Raw genomic sequence first — 22,386 nt, forward strand, 5'->3', positions numbered from 1 at the left:
TGTTGGGGAGAGCCCAGGGTCAGCAGATGTCACCACTGTAACCCCTTCCAGGCTGCAGAAGGAGGTCACCCTAGGAGGGCTGCCTTCTTGGGCAGCCCCTGATGCCCTCACAGACTAGAAGCAGACTCAGAATCAGGGTTTTCTAAGCTCTTTGTCTTTGTGACCTTGGGTGGCTGGAGGGCGGGTGCCTTCTGCTCGCCTGTCTCCACACATGACTATTTTGGGTGGAAATTGGGGGTTTGGGAGCTGTCTGTGGGCCTGGGGGAGGGGGAGTTGCTGGGGGGGTTGGGGGTGGGGCAGGGCACCCAGGGCGGAGCTCAGGAGGCCTGCAGACACACTCCTTTGGTCAGCGAGATGTCAGCTCTCCCTCCGCCTGCCTCACAGGCATTCGAAGGGGATTCTCTGCCTTTCCCCCCACGCCCTCCCTCCTCCCCTGGCACAGGTCTCTGCCCCACTCTGGTGTGGGCCCCCACTGCGGCTCATCCTCCCTTTCCCACAGGTAAATGTCCGTGGCTCCCTATGGCCCCAGGGTCTGGTGTTCTTTGGAAGCCCTTTGGGCCCTGCCCCCTCCTCCCTTTCCAACCTCCTTACTGTGTTCCCTTCGCCCCAATGCCACCAACTCCTGGCTCTTCTGCCTCTTGGTTCTGGGATGCTCTCCCTCCTCATGGCTGCCACCTGGCTTCTCTCAAATCTCAGCTGAAATCCTGCCTTTCCCTATCCCCAAACCAGGGCAAGTCACCTGACCTCAGGTTGCCTCAGTTTCCTCATCTGTAAAATGGGGATACCCCCTTCTCCCAGCTAGTGTGAGGATCACGTGAGACCGTGCATATAGTGTATCAGAGTGGTGTGTAGTAGCCGCTATATGAATGGAGTTCGTATTCGCTCTTCCTTCTGGCAATGATCGCCTACTCCTGTTGTCCACGGCTTGTTTGTCCATAGTCCTTTGCGTGTTGTCTTCCCCTGGGAGACTGTGAGCATCTCCAGGGCAGGGCCTTTGGCACAGCCTGGCACGTGGTGGGCGACGGATAGGTGCTGAGGGACTGTCAGGCCCCAGAAGTGCGCTGTGCCCTCGTGCTGGGGGGAGATGGCGGGTTATCTGGGTCGGTGCCCGTGGTCTCCTGCTGACCTTTGCATTCCTCTCTGGCCCCTCTTTGCTCATGCACCCAGGCACCTTTCAGTGCCCTCCACCCCCCTTCTCTTTCTGTTTTAGGGCTCCTGATGTCGGCGCTCTCCTGGCTCTAACATTCCCAACACCTGCATGTTGGGATAGCAGAGGGAATGGCAGGCTGAGGCCTGGGCTCTGGGAGGGCTTCTCGAGCTGGTATTTGGGGGGTAGAGGGTGTTGTGGATGAGCTGCTGTCTCTGACTGTGGCCACTTGTGCCCACAGGGAGTGGGGAAGGCCAAGGGCAGATCCTACAGCGTTTCCCGGAGAAAGACTGGGAGGATAACCCATTTCCCCAAGGAATTGAGCTGGTGAGTTGGGGGACACTGTTGAGTCTGGCCTGTGACCTGAGGAGAGCGTCTGGGCCCAGCCAAGCCCAGTGCCAGGTGTCATGAGAGTGTCTGGGACCGCCGTCCAGTGTGGCCTGACTCTGTGGCCACCCGGAGGGTTGTGGGCTCCTACCTCCCCTTTCCCTGCCAACCCTGGGCAGGAAGAACATGTGGTGTGCCTGGCAGGACCTCAGTCCCCAGCTCAGAGGCCCCAAGCCTGCTTCCCTGGGGTCTGAGGTCTCGGGCCAGGCCCAGCGTCATCGGAGCCTGTGCAGGCTTGCTGGTCTGGGTGGAGAGGCTCTGTTTGGGCCCAGCTCCTGCCCCCTTCCCTTTCCTAACATCCTTGTTAGTGGAAGCCCTCCGTTAGGGCCTCCTGTCCTCTTGGCGCAGCTCTGCTCTGTCCAGTGTCTCCGTGGATCCTCAGGGAGATGATAGCACAGCTTCCACGCCCCCACTCTTTTTTTTTTTTTTTTTTTTTTTGCGGGGCAATGGGGGTTAAGTGACTTGCCCAGGGTCACACAGCTAGTAAGTGTCAAGTGTCTGAGGCCGGATTTGAACTCAGGTACTCCTGAATCCAGGGCCGGTGCTTTATCCACTGCACCACCTAGCTGCCCCACGCCCCCACTCTTAAGATGAGAAAATGTGCTCTGAGATCCTGGGGTCCCCCCACGAATCAGTGCCAGCCAGTGTGCCAGCCCCGGTGACAGTGGGGCGGGGGAACCTCACAGCCTCTATTTCCTCCCTCCTGCCAGTTCTGCCAGCCGAGCGGATGGCAGCTGTGCCCTGAGCGGAACCCACCGACCTTCTTCATTGCCGTTCTCACCGACATTAACTCTGAGCGACATTACTGTGCCTGCCTGACCTTCTGGGAGCCGGTAGAGCCCTCGCAGGTCAGGGTGGAGGTGGGGTGGGCACCGGCACGGGCATGGGAATTCTGTCCTGGGCTGGAGAGGGGAGGGAAAGGAGTAACCCGGGGCCATCTGCACTCCCTGCCCCAGGCACCAGCATGCACCGGAGAGGAAGAGGAGGAGGCTGGAGAGAGGCCTTCGCCGTCGGCCCTGGGTCCCCCCAGCCAGCTGTTTGCCCCCAAGACCCTGGTGCTGGTGTCCCGGCTGGACCATGCTGAGGTGTTCCGGGTGAGGAGGGTGCTGTGTCGGGTGGGCCTGGGCACCGCAGGGGGAGATTCCTGCCCCCCTAACCGTGGCTCCCGGCCCCTCATTTTCTGCAGAACAGCCTTGGTCTCATCTATACGGTCCACGTGGAGGGGCTGAGCGTGTCCCTGGAGAATGTCATCGGCAACCTGCTCACTTGTACCATCCCCATCACTGGGGGCTCCCAGGTGGGCCCGCGGCGTCACCGGGGCTCCCTCCCCTCGGTCCGCTGACTCCCTGGGTCTGTCTTTGTCCCTTTTGCTTTCAGGCCTCTCTCTGTCCTCTTAGTCTGGGCACGTGTCTGTCTGTCTGTCCTCTCAGTTCCTGGGCACCTCTGCCCTTCGTGTGGGGGGCTCTTTCCTCGCCCCCTTATCTGATTGGTCGTGTGTCTCTAACTGTGTCTCTCTGTCTGTCCTGCGCAGCCGGACTCTATGGAGGAAGGAGCGGTACGGACTACTGATCCCTTCTCCCCAGGGCCCCTGTCCCTGTCCATGCCCCCCGGGGCAGCCTGGGGGGGAGGGGTCTGGGCCAGGAAATGCCACATGTGGCCCTTCAGTAGCCATAGGGCATGTCCAGGCAGGCAGTGCCCTGGACACAGGCCCCGGGGAAAGGACCTACTTTAGGGAGGGGACAGAGAAGTGTGAGGCTTGGGCGGGGCATGGGGAGCTAAGTCCAAACCCATCCTTCTCTCCAGAGGACCATCTCCCTGGGCGCCGGGGACCGGCAGGTCATCCAGACGCCTCTCACGGACTCCCTGCCGGTCAGCTGCTGTAGCGTGGCCCTGCTCTTCCGACAGCTGGGTGAGGCCCCGGCCTGGGGGCAGGTGGAGACTCAGGGGGGCTGTTGGCTGTGGGGAGAGCAGAGGGGGATGCCTGCCCTAGAGAGGTAGACTGAGGAAGAGCCACCCCCCCCCCCGAGAGGAGGGATGGGGCTGTGCAGCAGTGGGGGGGGGGCCCCTCAGCCTCCCGGCTTCCACTTCCTGGGCACCGCCTGAGCCCACCCTCTGTACCTAGGTATCACCAACGTGCTGGCCTTGTTCTGCGCCGCTCTCACAGAACACAAGATCCTCTTCCTGTCCCGCAGCTACCAGCGGCTCACCGATGCTTGCCGGGGCCTGCTCGCCCTCCTCTTCCCCCTTAGATACAGGTACCAGGCTGTGCTCCCGCTGTGCTGTATTGGAGGTGGGGGGCAGCTCCAGGATCTCTTCTGATGCCTTCCAACTGTTACAGCTTTACCTACGTGCCCATCCTGCCCGCGCAGCTCCTGGAGGTTCTCAGCACCCCCACGCCTTTCATCATTGGCGTCAACTCTCTGTTCCAGGCAGAGACCCAGGAGCTGGTGAGGAGACGTGGGCAATCGCGGCCTCCCGCCCTGCCCCCACCCCATCCGTCCTGCTCCTATCCCAGCAGCCGGAGCACTTGGCCCTGGTCGCTAGCGGAGTGACCCTGGCCGAGTCACGCTACCTCGCGTTACCTCATCTCCAACATGGGGATCAGCCTTGAGCCAAGTGGCTGGCACACAGTGGTTATTCTGCAGTCAGCGATGCCCCAGCCTCCAGCCCCTCCCCTTCGCTGGTCCTGCTGAGCTCCCCTGGGCTTCCTCTGCCTGCGGGGCATCCCCCAAGCCCACTCACGCGCTCCTTCCCTCCTGCTCACAGCTCGACGTGATCATTGCCGACTTGGATGGGGGGACGGTCACCGTCCCTGAGTGTGTGCATATCCCTCCCCTCCCTGAGCCCCTGCACAGCCAGACTCACAGCGCCCTCTGCATGGTAAGTGAGGCCGGTGACCCTGAGTGCTGAACCAGGGCCGCTGAGGGTGATGGGGGAGTATCCTTGCGCTCCTGCGGGCTTTGGGAGGCGAGTCCTGAGCCTGGACAGGGAGGGCCCTCCTCTGGGCTGCCTCTGCAAGGGTCCAGTCACCCGTCTGTCTCTGCAGGTCCTGGATCCTGAGCTAGAGCTCGCTGACCTTGCCTTTCCTCCCCCAGCTACCTCCACCTCTTCCTTAAAAATGCAGGTATGTGTCAAGGGAGCAAGGTGCCCCCCAGGGGCACCCGCCCTGTCAGGGACAGAGGAGGCCCCCCCCCTCCCCCTGCCCTGGTCCCCAGGCTCCTCTACCAGCCTCTAAAGTCCAGCTTCCCCCAGGACAAGGAGCTCCGGGCCGTGTTCCTGCGCCTCTTTGCCCAGCTGCTCCAAGGCTATCGCTGGTGCCTGCACATTGTGCGTATCCATCCTGAGCCTGTGATCCGCTTCCACAAGGTGAGCCCCCTGGCCCCCACCCTCCAGTGCCCCCTGGAGCTGAGGGCCAGGCCCCTGACTCCATGTCTGCCCTGCAGGCTGCATTCCTGGGCCAGCGGGGCCTGGTGGAGGATGATTTCCTGCTCAAGGTGCTGGAGGGCATGGCCTTTGCCGGCTTCGTGTCGGAGCGGGGCGTCCCCTACCGGACCACTGACCTGTTTGATGAGGTAAAAGCTGCTCCAGGGTGGGGGTGGGGAGCTGTCCCTTTGCCGGGGTCCCCCTTCTTCCTTGACCTCCCTCTCCTCAGCTGGTGGCCAACGAGGTGAAGAGGATGCGGGCCGATGAGAACCAGCCTCACCGCATCCTGCGCCACGTGAAGGAGCTCGCGGAGCAGCTGTACAAGAATGTAGGCGGCCGTGGAGGCGGGGGTCGGGGGTTGGCATGGCCTCGGGCTGCCCAGCCCGTGGGGGTGACCCTTGCCCTTGTGCCCCTGCCAGGAGAACCCCTACCCCGCTGTGACAATGCACAAGGTTCAGAGGCCAGGGGAGGGCAGCCACCTGCGGCGGGCGCCACGCCCCTTCCCACGCCTGGATGAAAGCACCGTGCAGTGGATTATCGACCAGGCCACTGCCAAGCTACAGGGTGCACCCCCTGCCGTGCGAGCCGAGAAGAAGGCCACTGTGCCTTCGGGGCCCCCCATGGGTGAGCTCCTGTGCCAGGGGCTGGGGCGGGGGGTGGGCTAGGCTGGGCAGACAGATACCACTGATGCCACTCGCTCCCCAGCTGCCATCGTCGAGCGCAATGGCGCGGTCCATGCCAATAGTGCCCGGCGGCTCGAAGTCGTCCGAAACTGCATCTCTTACGTCTTTGAGGGGAAAATGTTGGAGGCCAAGAAGGTGAGGGGGGTAGCCCGGGGGTGGCAGGCGGCCCGGGAGGGAGGCAGGGGCCCTGTGGCTGGGCCTCACTGTCCTGTGCCTCCAGCTGCTGCCGGCCGTGCTCCGGGCTCTGAAAGGTAGAGCCGCCCGCCGCTGCCTCACGCGCGAGCTCCATCTGCACGTCCAGCAGAACCGCGCCGTCCTGGACCACCAGCAGTTTGACTTTGTGGTGCGCATGATGAACTGCTGCCTGCAGGTGAGGGTCGTGACCCACGGCCAGGGCCGGCGGGCTCCCGTCCCCCCTGCCAGGCGTGACCACTGCCCATGTGTTCCCCAGGATTGCACTGCAATGGATGAGCATGGCATCGCTGCAGCCCTGCTACCCTTGGTCACAGCCTTCTGTAGGGTGAGTGACAGGCCCACGGGCTCAGCCCTGAGGGCGGGGCAGGGGCATGTCCTGGTTTCTTGGCAGAGTCACTGCCTCATCAACTCCTGCTTCCCTTTGCCCATGGATGCTCCCAGGCCTGGGGACCCTGGGCCCTGGCCCCTCCCCAGTCACCCTAAATCTGCCCTCCATGGGCAGAAGGGCCAAGCGGCCAATGTTCCTGGCAGGGTGAGCTCCCCCAAGGGGAGTGGCCTGCCTAGGGAAGTAGTGAGCTGCCTATCACCCACTGGTGGGTGTCATGTCAGGCTGGACCAGAGGCCTCTGAGCTCCCTTCTCTGGAGGCCTGCCCCGCGGAGTGCTACTCCCCCTGGGGAGGCTTCTGTGGGTAACCCCGGACTGGGCCTGGTTTCTCTAGAAGCTGAGCCCTGGGGTGACACAGTTTGCGTACAGCTGCGTTCAGGAACATGTGGTGTGGAGCACCCCCCAGTTCTGGGAGGCTATGTTCTATGGGGATGTGCAGACTCACATCCGCGCCCTTTACCTGGAGCCCACTGAGGAAGAGGATGGCCCTTCAGCTAAGGTGGGAGCAAGGGAGGGGCATGGGAGCCCTGCGTGTGTGCATGTGTGTGTGTGTGCCTGAGTGTATGCAAGCGTGTGTGGGAGTGTGTGCATAAGTGTATGTGAGCATGTGTGTGTGTATGCGTGTGTATGCATGTGATGCATGTGCATGTATGTGTGTGCAGACATGTCCCTCCCAACCCCCAGGGAGCCCAGGTGAGTATGTGCACACACATGTGTGTAGACATGTCCAGCCCCCAGGGAGCCCAGGTGGGTGTGTGCACACACGTGTGTAGACATGTCCAGCCCCCAGGGAGCCCGGGTGGGTGTGTGCACACACGTGTGTAGACATGTCCAGCCCCCAGGGAGCCCGGGTGGGTGTGTGCACACACGTGTGCAGACATGTCCAGCCCCCAGGGAGCCCGGGTGGGTGTGTGCACACACGTGTGTAGACATGTCCAGCCCCCAGGGAGCCCGGGTAGGTATGTGCACACACGTGTATAGACATGCCCAGCCCCCAGGGAGCCCAGGTGAGTATGTGCACACACGTGTGTAGACATGTCCAGCCCCCAGGGAGCCCAGGTGGGTGGGTGTGTGCATGTGTGTGTGCAGATGTGTCCCTCCCAGCCCCTGGAAGCCCCATGTGTATGGGGGGGGCTGCCCTCCTTGGAGCACCAGCCTGAGTGTCCTGTCACGGTGACAGGGGGAGGACGAGGAAGACGAGGAGCAGGAGGAGGAACGGTCGGCCCTGGACGTGGCCTCAGAGCAGAGGCGCTTGTGGCCCACGCTGGGCCGGGACAAGCAGCAGGAGCTGGTGCAGAAGGAGGAGAGCACGGTGTTCAGCCAGGCCATCCACTATGCCAACCGCATGAGCTACCTCCTGCTGCCCCTGGACAGCAGCAAGAGCCGCCTGCTGCGTGAGCGGGCCGGTCTGGGCGACCTGGAGAGCATGAGCAACAGTGTGGTTACCAACAGGTGGGTGTGCGGGCACAGGCGGGGCAGACAGGCCGGGGCGGGGGGCGGGCGGGACGGGGACCACCATGCCCACCCCCTCCTCTGGGCACAGCATGGCGGGCAGCATGGCCGAGAGTTACGACACAGAGAGCGGCTTCGAGGACGCTGAGACTTCGGACGTGGCGGGAGCCGTGGTACGTTTCATCAACCGCTTTGTGGACAAGGTGTGCACCGAGAGCGGCGTCACCAGCGAGCACCTCAAAGGGCTGCACGTCATGGTGCCAGGTAGGGTATAGCAGGTGCTGGCGGGCAGGCAGTGGGACGACCCCACCCACTGGGGACCTAAGAGGACCCTCCCTCCTCCAGACATCGTCCAGATGCACATCGAGACCCTTGAGGCCGTGCACCGCGAGAGCAAGAGGCTGCCACCCATCCAGAAGGTGAGGCCAGGCACGAGCCAGGGACCAGGGAGGGCGGGTGGTGCCCGGTGCCTCAGGGCCTTGCCCCAAGCCCTCCCCCTCCTCTCCCTACTCCAGCCCAAGCTGCTGCGGCCCAGCCTGCTCCCGGGAGAGGAGTGCGTCCTGGACGGCCTCCGTGTCTACCTGCTGCCCGACGGCCGGGAGGAGGGCTCTGGGGGCAGCCTTGGGGGGCCGGCCCTCCTGCCCGCTGAGGGGGCCGTCTTTCTCACCACCTACCGGGTCATCTTCACTGGGATGCCCACGGATCCCCTGGGTGAGGACCACTCGGGACCCCCAGCCTCCCCTCCCTACCCCCTGGGCCTGATGGACATCCACCCTGGGGGGGGCCTCCTGCTCCTCTCCCTCCCTGACCCTTCTCCGTGCCCCCCAGTGGGGGAACAGGTTGTTGTCCGGTCCTTCCCAGTGGCCTCTCTCACCAAGGAGAAGCGGATCAGCGTCCAGGCTCACGTGGACCAGTTCCTGCAGGACGGGCTACAGCTTCGTTCTTGTACCTTCCAGGTCTGAGCCTCCCCATCTTCTCTGTGGCCAGCGGGGGCCCCAAGCGTCTTTCTGTCTCTGCCCCCTACCCGCGAGCTTGGCCACAGCTCAGTTGCTGCGCCCTGCCTCCCTCTCCCCTCTCCCTCCGTGTCCACCACCCACTCGGTGCTTCTGTGGACATTCCCTGCTGCCTCAGGGTACAGAACCCCAGCCTCATGCCCAGGGGACGGTGCCGTGCAGCATTTGTCTTCCTCGGTTCTCTGCGTGTCCTTTTCTGTAAGAGCTGACCTGGTCTGTGGGCACCACCACTGGTCTCCGGGCACCACCACTGGTCTCCTTGCCCAGCTCTCCTCCTCCTCCTTGTCTTGGTTTTTGGTGCTTTGAAAAGCGTCCCTTCCCTTATTCAGAAGCCCCCCCCCCCCCCGCCCCCAAGTCCATCCTCTGGCCCATTGTAGGGCTCTCCCATAAACTCCCCGAGAAGTGACCCCTGTGACGTCCCACTCGTCACCTGTCTGGGAGCCGAGTGTCTTGATGCCGCGTCTCTCTCTTGGCAAATTCTCCCCTAGATGAGCTGAAGTCTGACCACTGGGGCCACCTCTGGCCTCTGGAGCCACAGTTCCCACCTTTTTTGCCCCCTCCCCCAGAGATAGACATCATGCTTCTGGGAGGTGTTTTCCTATGAGACTTTCCCAATTCCTTCAGCCATTCTTTTTTTAAGTGAGGCAATTGGGGTTAAGTGACTTGCCCAGGGTCACACAGCTAGTAAGTGTTAAGTGTCTGAGGCCGGATTTGAGCTCAGGTGCTCTATCCACTGCGCCATCTAGCTGCCCCCCATCAGCCATTCTTGTGTGGAAATTCCCCATGTCTTGGTTGTCCTTATCAAAGAGTGAGGCCCCAGGGAGGGCAGGGTTCCAGCTGTGGTCTGACGGGGGCAGATGGTGCCCTGACCCCATCCTGAGTTTGGGGTTTCTGTTGGGCCTGAAAAGTCCCTCTGCACTTAGCACAGGGCCGGCACACAGGCGGTGCTTAATAAATGCTTATTGGCTGGCTGGGGGAGAGCCTTTTGAACAAAGGCTGCTCCTTCATCTTCTACAATTGATTGTCAGACCCAAATGCATGTTGGTCCTACTCAAGGCTGCCTTCTTTGTTTTGGCCCTTGCCCCCTGTCGTGCCCTTTGCGACTCTGAGCACTTTCAAGAGCAGCTCAACGCTGACCCCCTAGCCACATTTTGGTTGTCGGGTGCTGACACACTGTGGTGTGTGCTGTTGATACAAAGACCAAAGCAGAAAAGCCTGAAATCTGTGGGGAGAAATACTACCTACGTGGAATCACCAGGCAGTAGATACAGTGGCACTGGGGGGACCAAGAAGGGCTGGCTGTAGAAGCTGATGCTGGGAGGAGGGAGACCAGGAGGAGGCGTGAGGACCCCACGACGAGAGATGGAGAGTAGGGGAAGGCGAGGGACATTGGATGTTGAGCTGGGCTTTAAACACAACCAGGAATTTGTGGTTGGTAGCAATGGGGAGCCACGGGAGTTTCTTGAGTAGGGGGCATTTGGTGAGAGATGGACTGCACTGGGGAAAGAGCAGTCGGGAGGCCACTGTGGGAGTGAGTGCAGGTGAGAAGAAGCAAGGCCCTGAACCAAGATGGTGGCCGTGGGTAGTCGTAGAGGCAGAAGGAACGAGATACGGTCACAGGTCAGATCTGTGAGCTCTTGGTCATCAGGGAGGTGAGAATGGTGGGAAGGGTCCATTGCAGGTGGTAGGAAGGGCAGGGCACTGACCCGGAGGAGAGCTGGGAGACGGATTCACTGCTTCTGTTTGACTGTATTGACTGTGAGATGGCTCTGGGATGTGTTGTGGGAAGGAAACAGTGAGTCGTGTGAGGATGGAGCCAAGGAGAGACTGGGCCTGCATAGGGAGCTGGGTGAGTCACAGGTGTGCAGATGATAGTGAAATCCAGGAGAGCATGGGAAGAGGCGGCAGAACCTCGAGGGATGCCCGCCCGCGTGCCCGCGTGCCCGCGTGGGTGCGAGGAGGAGGACGAGGAGGACTTGGAGGCCACCTGGCTGGACGGCTGTGGGGGGGACCCCGGGATGGAGAAGGCCTCCATTGAGGGATGCCAGGAGGGGCGGAGGAGCCAGGGCATGCCAGCGTCCAGCAGATGCTCTGATGCCTAGGGCCTGTGAGGAGCACTTTGTCCCCTTGGTTTAGAGCGCTTGCACGGCTGCCTCCTGTTTTAGGCATTATCCGGAATCCCAGTGACCGGAGAACAGCAGCTGGGCCCCAAGCTGCAGCTCCCTGGGGGAGGCGGCCGCCTGGCGGCTGTGGGTTCTGTACCTGCGCCCCACTGGCACTGTCCATGCCCACACTTCCTCATCCCGTGGGGGCCTGGTCTGGCCTTGCCTGCCCTCACCATTGTATTTTCTTGGTTTTCTTAGTTCTGCTTCCTCAGTTCCTCATTGTTGCTTCTGTTTTGCTTTGGTCGCCTTAGCAAAGCGATCCGACGTAGCCTCCCCTCCCGTCAGTGTGTCTAGACGTCTTTGTCAGGAGTTTGAGAAGGGCCCTGGGTCGTCTGTAGCTGCCGGGCCTGGCCCTGGCTGTGGCCGTGCCCAAGAATTCTGTCAGGGTCCTTCCTTCCTGACCTGCACTCAGACCGTGCCCTGACCTCTGACTGGCTCCCTCCACAGCTGCTGAAGATGGCATTTGACGAGGAGGTGGGCTCAGAGAGTGCCGAGGTCTTCCGAAAACATCTGCACAAGCTGCGCTACCCAGCAGACATCAAGGGGACGTTTGCTTTCACTGCCGGCTCCATCCACACAGCTGGCCGGCAGCCGCGTACAACCAAGGAGAAGAGCCCATCCCTGAGGTACCGCCCTGGCCCCTTGCCCTCAACAAGAGGCTTGTTCTGAGGTACAACCTCTAATGGGCCCTTGACACACCCACCATTGACAGACACAGCCATCTTTGGCTCAGCACCCTCACGTGCGCATCTCTGTGCGTGTGTGCACATGCATGTGTGTGTGCACGTGTCTGTGTTTGTGTTTGCATATGCATGTCTATGTGCCTGCATGTGTCTGTGCATGCGTGCATGTGTGTGTGTGTGTCCCACTCCTGAAACCTAGCACCTGCCTGCTCCTCCTCTACATAGGACCCTGTCACGGAACCTAGTGAAGAATGCCAAGAAGACGATTGGTCGCCAATATGTCACTCGGAAGAAGTACAACCCCCCGAGCTGGGAGCAGCGGGGTCAACCTGTGCCCCCGGACGACCAGGAAGACGAGATCTCAGGTCTGGGAGGAGGGAGGGAGACTTGGGGCCTGAGGGGAAGTGGGGAGGGGCCCGACTGGCCACGAGGCCCTGCTCTCCCATTAGGGCTCCAGGCCATGGCCCCGCGTTCTGCAGGCCGCCCGGGCCCTCCGCTCTCCTGGGTCTGTGACGCTGCTCTCTGCCCTCAGTGTCGGAGGAACTGGAGCCCAGCACGCTGACGCCCACCTCAGCACTGAAACCCTCAGATCGGCTCACCATGAACAGCCTCGTGGAGCGGGCGTGCTGCCGAGACTACCAGCGCCTGGGCCTGGGCACCCTGAGCAGCAGCCTAAGTCGTGCCAAGTCCGAGCCCTTCAGGGTCACTCCTGTCAACCGCATGTATGCCATCTGCCGCAGGTGAGCTCCCGTGCTGGGCCTCAGTGATGGGAAGGGCAGAGGGCATGGGGCAGAATCTGGTGGTTAAGTGCTGTGGCGGAGGCTGGGGTGGAGGGCTGGAAAGAGATTGGTCAGTGGAGATGAGAAGGGCTGGAGAAGCAGGTTCAGGGAGTCGGGAGCGCAGGGTAAAGGTTAGGGGTGGAGGGAGACTGCAGAGAGCCTTGGCTTAAAGATGTGTCCAGAATTCATGGGATGAGCTCCCCCAAGGAGAGAGAGGCAGCCCAGCATAGAGCTGGGAACGGCAGCCAGAGGAAAAGCCAAGGAGTGAGCAGCAGCTTGGGCCTCTGCTGTTCCAGGGGTGCTGGCTGGACAGTTGAGACTCTGGGAGGGAAACTTGGGGTGTGGAGCAAATCAGTAGAGAGTCTTGGGTTAGCCCAGTGGTGGCCCAGGATGGAGAGTCCCAGAGAAAGTCTGGGGACTGAGCATTTTGGAGGTGACTGTGAAGAGTGGGTCAGAGTAGAGACAGTGGGAGCCAGCTCTTGGGGTGCTACTGAGGGAGTGGGAGCAAGGAGAGAGAGGCAACTGCCTGCAGAGAGAGGGAGCTGCAGTGGGTACTGGAGCTGGGGGGGTGCTGGCTCAGCTGCTGGGGCCAGAGTGTCCCAGAGTCAGCATGAGAGGAGGCAAAGACCTGTCCTGGAGCGAGGAAGCCTGGGGGCCCAGCCCAGCTGTGGCTTCTCTGGCTGAGTCCTGTGGCTCACAGGCCCTGAATGTTGTGCTCACCCTGTTGGGCCCCATGCAAAGAGTCCTGGGTCTGGCCGCTATCCCAGCGTCCGCTTTCTGTAGCTGAATCAGTGTCGGGAAACGTCTGGGGAGTGGGGTGGGTGCTGCTGCTGCCTTGTCCCGTCCCCAGCTGCTCTGTTCCTGGGTGAAGCTTTCCACGCCCTGTAGTTTGGAGGTTAGGAGCGCGTGGCATGATGTCAGCCCCATTTCGTGTGGGTCTGTATCCTGGCCCAGCTTGCTCTGAGGTAGGGCCTGGGAGTTTGTGTCTGTAGTCTTGGGGCTGGCGGCACCACGACAGGTAGAGAGAGGCCTTGGACACTTCCCGGCTGCAGGGTCTTTCGCCCTCTGCCTCAGTTTTCTTCAGCTATAAAGTGGGCCTCCCTCCCAGGGTTAATATTTAACAAAGACTGACCTTCTTCCTCCCCGCCTCTCTCCAGAAATGTGTAGAGCACCACTTCAGTCAGCAGCCACAGGCAGGAGTCACAGAAAGGGAAGGGTGGGTTTCAGCAGGGCCCAGTCAGGGGCCAGGGGCTCGGGGGAAGAGAGTGCGCCGCTGGGCTGTCCTACCTACTGGGTCACAGTCAGGGCTGGGGGGAGGCAGGCCAATGGCCTGGGGAAGCAGCTGGACCTTGGGCCCCAGCTGTCACTGTGAGGCCACCGGCAAGCTCACTACCAGAATGCCCTGGCAGCCTTTCATGGGAAAAAGATCTGGAACCACGAGCAAGTCAGCTTGCTCCCGGCTCTCTCGTGGCTCGGCCGAGGGCAGCAATGGCCCTTTGGCCTTCCAGCGGGTGGACGAGGGGAGCCTGGATGGGGGAGGTGGAGAGACCAGCCACATGAGAGCGTTGGCTGGGCCGGAGGGGGCTGGCCCCAGAGGGTGGGAAGGACGATGCACTGAACACGAGAGCCATCGCAAAGTGCCGCACTGGAGGGCCCGTGAGGACACGGGCAGCCCCGCATGGCCTGGGCACCCCATGTGAGCTTCTGCCTCCTCTTGGCCTCCAGCTACCCGGGGCTGCTGATTGTACCCCAGACCATCCAGGACAACACCCTGCAGCGCATATCTCGCTGTTACCGTCAGAACCGCTTCCCTGTGGTGTGCTGGCGCAGCAGTCGTTCGAAGGCGGTGCTGCTGCGCTCGGGAGGACTGCACGGCAAAGGAGTGGTGGGCCTCTTCAAAGCTCAGAACGCACCGTCCCCAGGTGACAGCCTGACCGGCCCGGGCCCCAAGGGGGTGGGGGGCCTTCTCCAGGCGTCACGCATTCCCTCGCCTCCCCTCCTGGATCAGACCCATCCCGTGGGAGGGCTCTGGGGAGCAGAGAGGGTCCCGCCTGCCCAGGGACACACTGGCCTGTCAGCACACACATGTGTATGTGCGCCCATCCCTCAGACCCCCCATCTGCTCTCCCCCCTTCCAGGTCAGTCCCAGGCTGACTCCAGCAGTCTAGAGCAGGAGAAGTACCTCCAGGCAGTAGTGAGCGCCATGCCCCGCTACGCAGACGCTGCTTCTGGGCGCAATACCCTCAGTGGCTTCACGTCTATGCACATGGCGAGTCACGGTGAGTGCCCGGGGGCCTCTGGCCATCCCTGCCACCAGCTCCAGCACCCAGCCCACAGTAGATGCTTGGGCACTGGGCACAGGGCCTGAGGTATGGGCTGGGGAGGACATGATGCCCCCCATGGGCAGGCACTTGGGCTGACTGCTCCACTGCCTGGCTCTGCTAAACCAGCCACAAAGGAGACTGGTATACTCAGGGGTGGCATCTTTGAGGGCAGCTGTTCCTGCATCCCCAGTACAGTGCTCAGTATACCGTAGGTGCTTAATAAGTGTCTGGGGGGGTTTTCTTAGCCCAATGGTTAGCTGCCAAGGTGTGAGGTCACATGGCATTGACTCACAGCTGCTTTTGTCCCGGGTTGGGGATGTGTTAGGACAGAAGAGGCTCCGCCCCTGCTGGGGCAGAGGAGGCCTTCTGCAGAAGGGGCCAGCCGCGAGGCGCCCAGAAGGCATCAAGGTCACCCATCAGGGTGTCTGAAGGGTAGACCATGTAGCAGCGGGCGATGTTGGAAAACCTAGTGGTTCTGGGCTGGGGAGGCCCAGCATGGAGCTGAGGACCAGGGGCTCTGCAGGAGGCCCCTCAGAGCCGGCTGGCCTCTGAGCAAGCTGGGGCAGGGCCGCCCCTGGCAGCGGGATCCACGGGACACCTGTTTGGGGGGCCAGGCCTCTGGCTGGTTCTACCCCTCCCAGCTCTCTTCAGCTCTTCTCTCAGCCAAGTGTCACCTCCTTTGTACAGCCAGTTGAGTTTGGAGTGCATCTGGGCCTCCCTCCCTGGCTACGCTCACCCCCCAGGGGCCTCCCGGGCCTTTTCCCACCCATCAGACCTGACCTCCCATGGTCTGTTGAGCCCAGCAAGAAGGCGGCCCCCACCCTCCAAGCGAGGGGCCGAGGCTGCTCCTAAAGCCTTGGCCTGCTGGGAGAGGCACTCAGGAGGGCGGGCCTCCTTGGGCTTTGGTGGAGGAGACAGGAGAGGAGGCCTCCCCAATGGCTGCTACCCGGGGGCGGGGCCTGAGTCTTCTCTTTGTGCTGTGCCCCCCCCAGCACCCAGTCCCAGAGCCAGGGTCACTACTCTGTCCAACCCCACGACAGCATCAGTCACCAGACGGACTGCTCCCCGAGGTACCGTAAGCCCTGGGCACTAACTCTGCCTGTGTCCCCCTCACCACCCCAGGCCATTAACTCACCCCCTCTCTGTGTCCCTCACTGAGCCGAGCTGCAGACGCCCCCATCATCTGTGCACTGACTCGGCCCCGGCCACACCAGCCAGCAAACACGCGTCTCTGCCCTCGGTGCGCTCTCGACACCCAGGGCACTAAATCGGAGGCGCTGCCCCTCCGGCCCAGCACTAACTGCACCTTGTGGGTCCCCGCCCCAAGCATTCCGGTTGTAGTTGTAGTTGGAATGGCCCTGGCTCTGCCGCCCCCATTTCTAAGGTAAGTAGTGGACCCTACCAGCCCCACCGGCCCACTCAGCCCAGCTCTCTCCCCACAGGTAAATGGGGCAGCATCCGGGCCAGTGGTCGCAGCAGCGGGCCCAGCCTTGGTGTGGACGTGGGCTCCAGGTTAGCCGGCAAGGACCTGCTGGTACCCCCCCAGCCCAACGGGGCTCCCTCTGAACCGGGCTTCCTGCGTCCCCAGCGTGCGGCCCTCTACATCATTGGTGACAAGGCCCAGCTCAAGGTGACCGGGGCGTCCCGGTGGGCGGGGCTGCAGGCCGGCCCTCCCCATCACCTGGTCATCCCCTCATGCTCCCTCCTTTCCCACCACAGGGCGTGAGGCCAGACCCCCTCCAACAGTGGGAACTGGTGCCCATCGAGGTGTTTGAAGTGAGGCAGGTGAAGGCAAGCTTCAAGAAGCTTCTGAAGGCGTGTGTCCCCGGCTGCCCTGCCGGGGAGCAGAGCCCGGCCTCCTACCTGCGCTCGCTCGAGGAGTCTGAGTGGCTGATCCAGGTCCGTGGGGCTGAGGGGCCCTCGCCCCCACCTCTCCCTCGCCCCCGACACGCTCACTCGCACCTCAAGTGTGCTGGGCAGGACGGGGCTCTCTGGATGGGGTCAGGTGGGAGGAGGCCCCCTGGGGCACTGTGTGGTCACAGTGTGGAGATGAGGGCAGGGGGCCTGGGGCCTTTGGCAGCTGCCCTGTCACCTGGCCTAGGCCTCAGTCTCTGTGAGGGCTGACTGGTCACAGCTTAGCTAGAAAGGCCTATAGTGGAAGGAACTTGGGGTTCCCATCCTGCGTCTCTGCCTTCCCATGTGTGAGATGAAGGGACTGGAATGAGACGTCCCCCACTGCTTGAGAACCATGATTGAGGACCTTCGGCTAAATCTTGAGAAAGCCCCTTCTGCTCTGGCGTCCTGTGATTCTCCTCGTCCGGGCCGCGGCCACGAGCTAGATGGGACAGGCAGGAAGGGGAGCCAGACTTGGGGGGAGCTATCCAGGAAGCGGGGGACACAGACAAGATCAGCTTTCCCAGGGGCAGTGTAGGGAGGTAGAGAGAGAGAAATAGGGGAAGCCCACCTGGCATCTTGGAGTTTGAAAGAACAGAGGCATCAAGTCTGGTGCATTTCTGCCCAGAATCCCCTCACCAATATTCTCCATGAGTGCACTGCCCATGCCCACCCTCTTTGCAAGCCAGCCATGCCACCTGGGGACAGCATGTCAGGGGAGCAGGAGGGATGGGCTTCGGGGCTGGTGAGGCACAGACACTCCCGTGGCTAAAACACTGTACGTGGCAGGATGGTCGCCAGAGGCAGCGCCATCAGCCCACGTCTCTGCCTGCCTTCTCCAGATTCACAAGCTGCTACAGGTGTCCGTGCTGGTGGTCGAGCTGCTGGACTCGGGGTCCTCTGTCCTTGTGAGCCTGGAAGATGGGTGGGACATTACCACACAGGTAAAGGGTGTGTGTGTACACACACGTGCTCTCTGTGCGGGGCCGGGGGGTAGCATGCCACATGTTTGGTGCAATCAGCTTGGACCAAGAAGGCGCCTGCCCTGGGTTGAGTCCCTGGAAACTGAGGCAGAAATGATGCGCTAGTCCTCCTGAGAGGCCATAACGCAGTGACAGTGTCCAGGGAAGGGTCAGGGGAGCCTAGAAGAGGGGGCTGGAGCCAGGAGGGTGGTGGAAGAGTGTAGCCTTGTGCTGTGAGATGGGAGGCCACGGTGGGGGCACACGGGTAGCCGTGCGTGCGGCTCAGGGAGAGGACCTGGCTTCATGCCCCACCTCTGCCACTCGCAGGAACTGGCCCCTGGTGCCTCCCAGACCTAGGCCAGATGTCCCTGGGAGTTTTGGAGCCAGCTGGGGGCGGGGATCCAGAAGGGTTCCCTGGGGCAGCGGCACACATGTATGTGTGTGCGTGAGCTCTGACCCGCTGGCTCGGGACGGGGGGTAGGTGGTGTCATTAGTGCAGCTGCTCTCCGACCCTTACTACCGCACCCTGGAGGGGTTCCGGCTCCTGGTGGAGAAGGAGTGGCTGTCCTTCGGACATCGCTTTACACACCGGGGGGCCCATACGCTGGCGGGCCAGAGCAGCGGCTTTGCCCCCATCTTCCTGCAGTTTTTAGATTGTGTGCACCAGGTGAGGGCCTGCGGGAGATGAGAGTGTGGAGGCTGGTGGGGGGTGGCAGGGGGCAGGTGGGGGGGCTGTGGGGGGTGACCCTACCTGTGACCCCTGCCTTGCCCGCCAGGTACACTTGCAGTTCCCCATGGAGTTTGAGTTCAGCCAGTTCTACCTCAAGTTCCTCAGCTACCACCACGTGTCTCACCGCTTCCGCACCTTCTTGTTGGATTCAGACTATGAGCGCATTGAGCTGGGTGCGGCTGGCTGCGGGGACAGGGGGGGGGGGGGGGACGGGACATGTGGGGCGAGGGCTATGGGGGGGAAGCGGGGGGGGGCGAGCTGCAGGGCTGGGGGGGGTGCAGGGGGTCAGAGCTGGGGGGGGGACATATGGGGCGAGGGCTATGGGGGAAGGTGGGGGGCCGGCTGCGGGACTGGGGGGGATGGGACATGTGGGGCTGAGCTCCCTCCGCCTTCCCTAGGCCTACTGTATGATGAGAAGGGTGAGAGGAAGAGCCAGCAAGCCTGTAAATCCGTGTGGGAGTATGTAGAGAGGCTGAGCAAGAAGACGCCCGTGTTCTACAACTACATGTACGCCCCTGAAGACACCGAGGTGAGGGGTTGAGGGGCTCGAGGCAGTTGCTTTGGCCAGGGGGCCAGGGACCCACGGCCGGGACTACAGCCCCTCCTCTTCCTCCTCAGGTGCTGCGTCCCTACAGCAACGTGTCCAACCTGAAGGTGTGGGATTTCTACACCCGGGAGACGCTGGCCGAGGGCCCCCCGTACGACTGGGAGCTGGCCCAGGGTCCTCCGGAGCCCCCGGAGGAGGAGCGGCCCGACGGCGGTGCCCCCCAGAGCAGGCGTCGGGTCATTTGGCCGTGCTATGATAGCCGTCTGCGAGCCCAGCCCGACGCCATCTCGCGCCTGCTGGAGGTGAGTGCTGGGCCCTGCGCCCCACACCCTCTATTCGGTGCCACTCAGGCTGCCTGTGCTGGAAAGGGAGGGGGTCCACAGGGACCACTGGTGAAGGGGAGGCTTTGGGGGCTGGGGCCGAGGCCCCAGAGAGGTGGGCACTGGGGCAGGGGAGAGAGGAAGAGAAGGGGAGACACAGTGAAGCATCCGTCGTAGTCCCAGGGGAGAGAAGGCTGAGTCTGAGCCAAGCGCTGGCTGGGGCGGGGGGGGGGGGGGGAAAGGGGGGCTGCACGTGAGCATAGGGAGAGGGCCCTTGGTGGCAGATCGGGTCCAGAGTGGGTTGGGGAGGGAGGAGCATCCATGTGGCCTCGAGCCCCTGACCCCCTGAGGCATCTGGGAGCAGCCTGGGGACAGATGAGATGACAGGCCCAGAAGGCCCTGGCAGGGTGGGAGAGAGCTTGAGGCTGACCCAGGCCAGGGCCTGAGGAGCACTTGGGGCACTGGGGGAGCCCAAGGTGGGTGATGAGGAGGGCTGGGAGGAGGGGCGCCGTCCTCAGGAGATAACTGTTAAAAGGGAGGCTTCAGTGGGGACCGGGTGTCAGGGCCCGAGGAGGATGGATGGGCTGTCCCTTCGATTTGGGGAAGCAGATGTCAGAGAGGTCAGAGAAGGGTTTGCCACAGGGATGGGTCACTCTCAGATGAAATTCTCCCACAAAAAGAAGTGATTGCACTGAGGCGAAACACCGCTGGGGATGCCCGGGGTGGGCGCACGGACCAGCTCTGGTTTTCAAAGGTGCATAGAGAAGATGGAGGCCGAGGGTGGTGGCCTGGGCACGGGCTGGTGAGAGCTGTGGGAGGCGGGCTCGTGCACTGCCGCTCCCCAAGATGGCGGCGGGTCAGTTGGCGAGCCCCCGATCTCCCAGCAGCCCTGAAAATAATGGAAGTCTTTGATAGAGGGCTAAGTGATTTCCACTGAGTAGCCCGGAGGGGGAAAGAGGGGCTTTTCCTATCCTCCTCCTCCTCCTCTCACAGATGAGCAAAGAGGCTGCCCGGGGTGCTGGGGTCAGGATTCAGACCCGAATCTTGGGGAGGGTCTGGAGAGCAGAGAGCAGCACTGCTCGTGCTGGAGAAGGGAACGTCTTGTCCCTGGGGGGCCAGCTGCCGGGCGTAGGCTGCACGCAGAGCCTCAAACATGTAGACCAGGGAAGCGCTGGGGGCTCTTCAGACAGGTGGGAGGCTTTGCGGCCTCACTTCGGGGGCAGTCAGGGCCAGGCACAGGCTGGGCTGTCCTATCGCCAGGCGTGGTCAGGGCTGGTCTGCTACCTCCGGAAGTCCAGCCGGCCAAGTGATGATGGGGCCGGGTGGCTACAGAGAAACTCTTAGGAAAGAAGAGCAGGAGGTGTTAGTGGACTCAAGCTCCATACTGTTTCACAAGGTGAAGTTAGCCTAGAAATTTCAGGTGCCGCAAGCACCCAGGTCTAGGGAAGTGGCCATCCCTTTGGCCTCCCTTCCTCACTCAGGCCCCACTGGGCTGAGGTTCCCAGGCCTGGGCACCAGAATTTAACAAGGACGTTGAACACCTGGAATATGTCAGGGGAGGCAGCAAAGGTGGGGAAAGGTCTGAGGGTCTGGAGGGGGCATGGGGGTGTGCGTGAGGGGGGGTGATTGTGTGTGAATATGAGTGTGTGTGGATGTGAGTGCAAGGGTGTGTGAGGGTGTATGTGGGGGGAGGGAAGGGGGAGAGACAGGGACCAAGACAGGGGCACAAGTCTTTCTCAGTTACAGGTGGGACAGTGCCCCGATGCCTCAATGCCCCTCAGACACAGAGTCTGTGACTGGGGGAGAATGCTGAGCCTTTGGTTTGGCCATGAAAGGGGCGGGGTGGGGGGGGATCAGAAGGTGGCGAAGGGATGGTCAGAGTTAAGTGAAGTTGGCTTTGTCAGGACGGAGAAGGTGAGACATGAGGGGAGACGCGTGCTCCAGGAAGGTGGAAGACCATGCCCATTGCCCAGGCAAAGAGGAAGGCAGATGATGAAGCAGCAAAGCCCAGAGGCGGGTGAGGGGGGAGAGGAGGTGACGATGCAAGGGGGAGGAAGTCCCGAGACCCAAGAGTGGCCACGTGGCGGCACCAAGGGCTCAGCTTTTCAGCCTATCTGGACGTGAGGCCTTGACTCTTGGTGCCCTTGGCTGGGCCTTCGTCTCCTCTTCCTGAGAGGAATTAGCTGGGTTGCCTTGGTCCCTGAGCGGGCAGCCTGCTGATGGGGAGCCTCCTGATTGAGCTGGTGGCATCACCTTTCCGGCAGGGGGTGACCTCCCCGACCCAGTGAGCAGCAGTGGGTGGGATGTGCTGTGGGGTAGGGAAGGAGCTGGACGGAGATGCCCAGTTTTGTGAGGGCTTCGGGGAGAAGAAGGAAGTCCTGAGGCTGGAGCAGAGCTGGGCCTGGGCAGGACAGGGCTCGAGGTGGGCCTGCTTGTGTCCATGCTGCTGAGGCTGAGGGTCCATGTGCTGGCATTGGGCCACAGAAGCTGGTAGAACTTAGAGCCCCAAGCCCTCATGCTGTCTGCCCTGCTCTACCCAAGGAGAGGGGGCATGGGCTGTGCTTATGAATGTTCGTCCCCCTTCAGCTCTGCCCCGGCCACCTGCCCCCGCTGGCCCTCCTGAGCCCTATCCCTCCGGCTTCAGGCTCAGAAATCTAGCCCGTGGATGAGTTGAGAGGGCCCTGTGTTCCTTTTTCCCACCAGTCACTGATTCATCTGTGAGTCGGGAATGTCTTGTACCACCAAGGCCTGTAGTGAGGACAGACTCCTGGGGCTCAGTCTGCTAGCTGGCACTCTGCCTGGCATCCTTCCCCTGGCGCCGTCTGTCCTTGCTCGCTGCAGCCCTCCCCCACCACCCTTCAGTCTCTGCAGGATGGGGAGGAACCCAAGGCTGCGTCTCTGCGAGTCCCTCAGCCTTGCTGGGTCCAAGGCAGCGAGGTTAGAGTTTAATTAAAGCAAGACTGGGAGTGATTTCAGCTTTTCTCCCAAATGAGAGGCTCCATGCATCTCTCCCATGCTTACAACCTGCATTGGCTCCCCACTGGGCCCCCCACCCGGCATCAGGCCCTACCTCGTGGGCCAGTCCATGGGGACCACACTCCTACTGGGAAGGGCCTTCAAGAGACCCTCTCGTCCAGCCTGCTGGAGCCCAGTACTCCCCTTCCCAAGGGCTTGGGCCTCAGCTGGTCTCTCTGAATCCCCTTCCTCCTGACTGCCCTCAGCCTAGCAGAGCACAGCTAAGTCCCTCCAAGGAGGTAGACCTCGAGTGCTTGAAGACAGCTTTCATGCCTGGCATGGC

General features: G+C 62.2%; 1 protein-coding gene across 6 annotated transcripts in view; it reads left to right on the top strand.

Moving 5' to 3' along the window:
• Nucleotides 1-22,386, top strand: part of SBF1 (SET binding factor 1) — a 38,095-nt gene that overhangs the window by 11,912 nt on the left and 3,797 nt on the right. Inside the window, exons 2-37 of one of the 6 annotated variants that reach the window (XM_043968411.1) lie at nt 1,389-1,474; nt 2,245-2,382; nt 2,491-2,628; nt 2,721-2,831; nt 3,066-3,089; nt 3,338-3,443; nt 3,657-3,789; nt 3,873-3,981; nt 4,301-4,414; nt 4,581-4,658; nt 4,787-4,900; nt 4,978-5,106; nt 5,187-5,285; nt 5,377-5,581; nt 5,663-5,775; nt 5,861-6,010; nt 6,092-6,160; nt 6,555-6,719; nt 7,401-7,672; nt 7,764-7,936; nt 8,018-8,091; nt 8,188-8,383; nt 8,501-8,628; nt 11,298-11,476; nt 11,759-11,898; nt 12,066-12,273; nt 14,038-14,234; nt 14,451-14,591; nt 15,629-15,706; nt 16,079-16,266; nt 16,356-16,535; nt 17,372-17,473; nt 17,973-18,158; nt 18,268-18,394; nt 18,620-18,750; nt 18,840-19,070. In XM_043968411.1, the coding sequence (XP_043824346.1) occupies nt 1,389-1,474; nt 2,245-2,382; nt 2,491-2,628; nt 2,721-2,831; nt 3,066-3,089; nt 3,338-3,443; nt 3,657-3,789; nt 3,873-3,981; nt 4,301-4,414; nt 4,581-4,658; nt 4,787-4,900; nt 4,978-5,106; nt 5,187-5,285; nt 5,377-5,581; nt 5,663-5,775; nt 5,861-6,010; nt 6,092-6,160; nt 6,555-6,719; nt 7,401-7,672; nt 7,764-7,936; nt 8,018-8,091; nt 8,188-8,383; nt 8,501-8,628; nt 11,298-11,476; nt 11,759-11,898; nt 12,066-12,273; nt 14,038-14,234; nt 14,451-14,591; nt 15,629-15,706; nt 16,079-16,266; nt 16,356-16,535; nt 17,372-17,473; nt 17,973-18,158; nt 18,268-18,394; nt 18,620-18,750; nt 18,840-19,070 (5,012 nt within the window). Of the gene's footprint in view, nt 1-1,388; nt 1,475-2,244; nt 2,383-2,490; nt 2,629-2,720; nt 2,832-3,065; nt 3,090-3,337; nt 3,444-3,656; nt 3,790-3,872; nt 3,982-4,300; nt 4,415-4,580; nt 4,659-4,786; nt 4,901-4,977; nt 5,107-5,186; nt 5,286-5,376; nt 5,582-5,662; nt 5,776-5,860; nt 6,011-6,091; nt 6,161-6,554; nt 6,720-7,400; nt 7,673-7,763; nt 7,937-8,017; nt 8,092-8,187; nt 8,384-8,500; nt 8,629-11,297; nt 11,477-11,758; nt 11,899-12,065; nt 12,274-14,037; nt 14,235-14,450; nt 14,592-15,628; nt 15,707-16,078; nt 16,267-16,355; nt 16,536-17,371; nt 17,474-17,972; nt 18,159-18,267; nt 18,395-18,619; nt 18,751-18,839; nt 19,071-22,386 lie in introns of those variants that run through there. The other 5 variants (XM_043968413.1, XM_043968412.1, XM_043968415.1 and 2 more) reach the window with 5 other exon arrangements.

This window comes from Dromiciops gliroides, chromosome 5 (genome assembly GCF_019393635.1).
Source record: "Dromiciops gliroides isolate mDroGli1 chromosome 5, mDroGli1.pri, whole genome shotgun sequence".
Classification (NCBI taxonomy): Eukaryota; Metazoa; Chordata; class Mammalia; order Microbiotheria; family Microbiotheriidae; genus Dromiciops; species Dromiciops gliroides.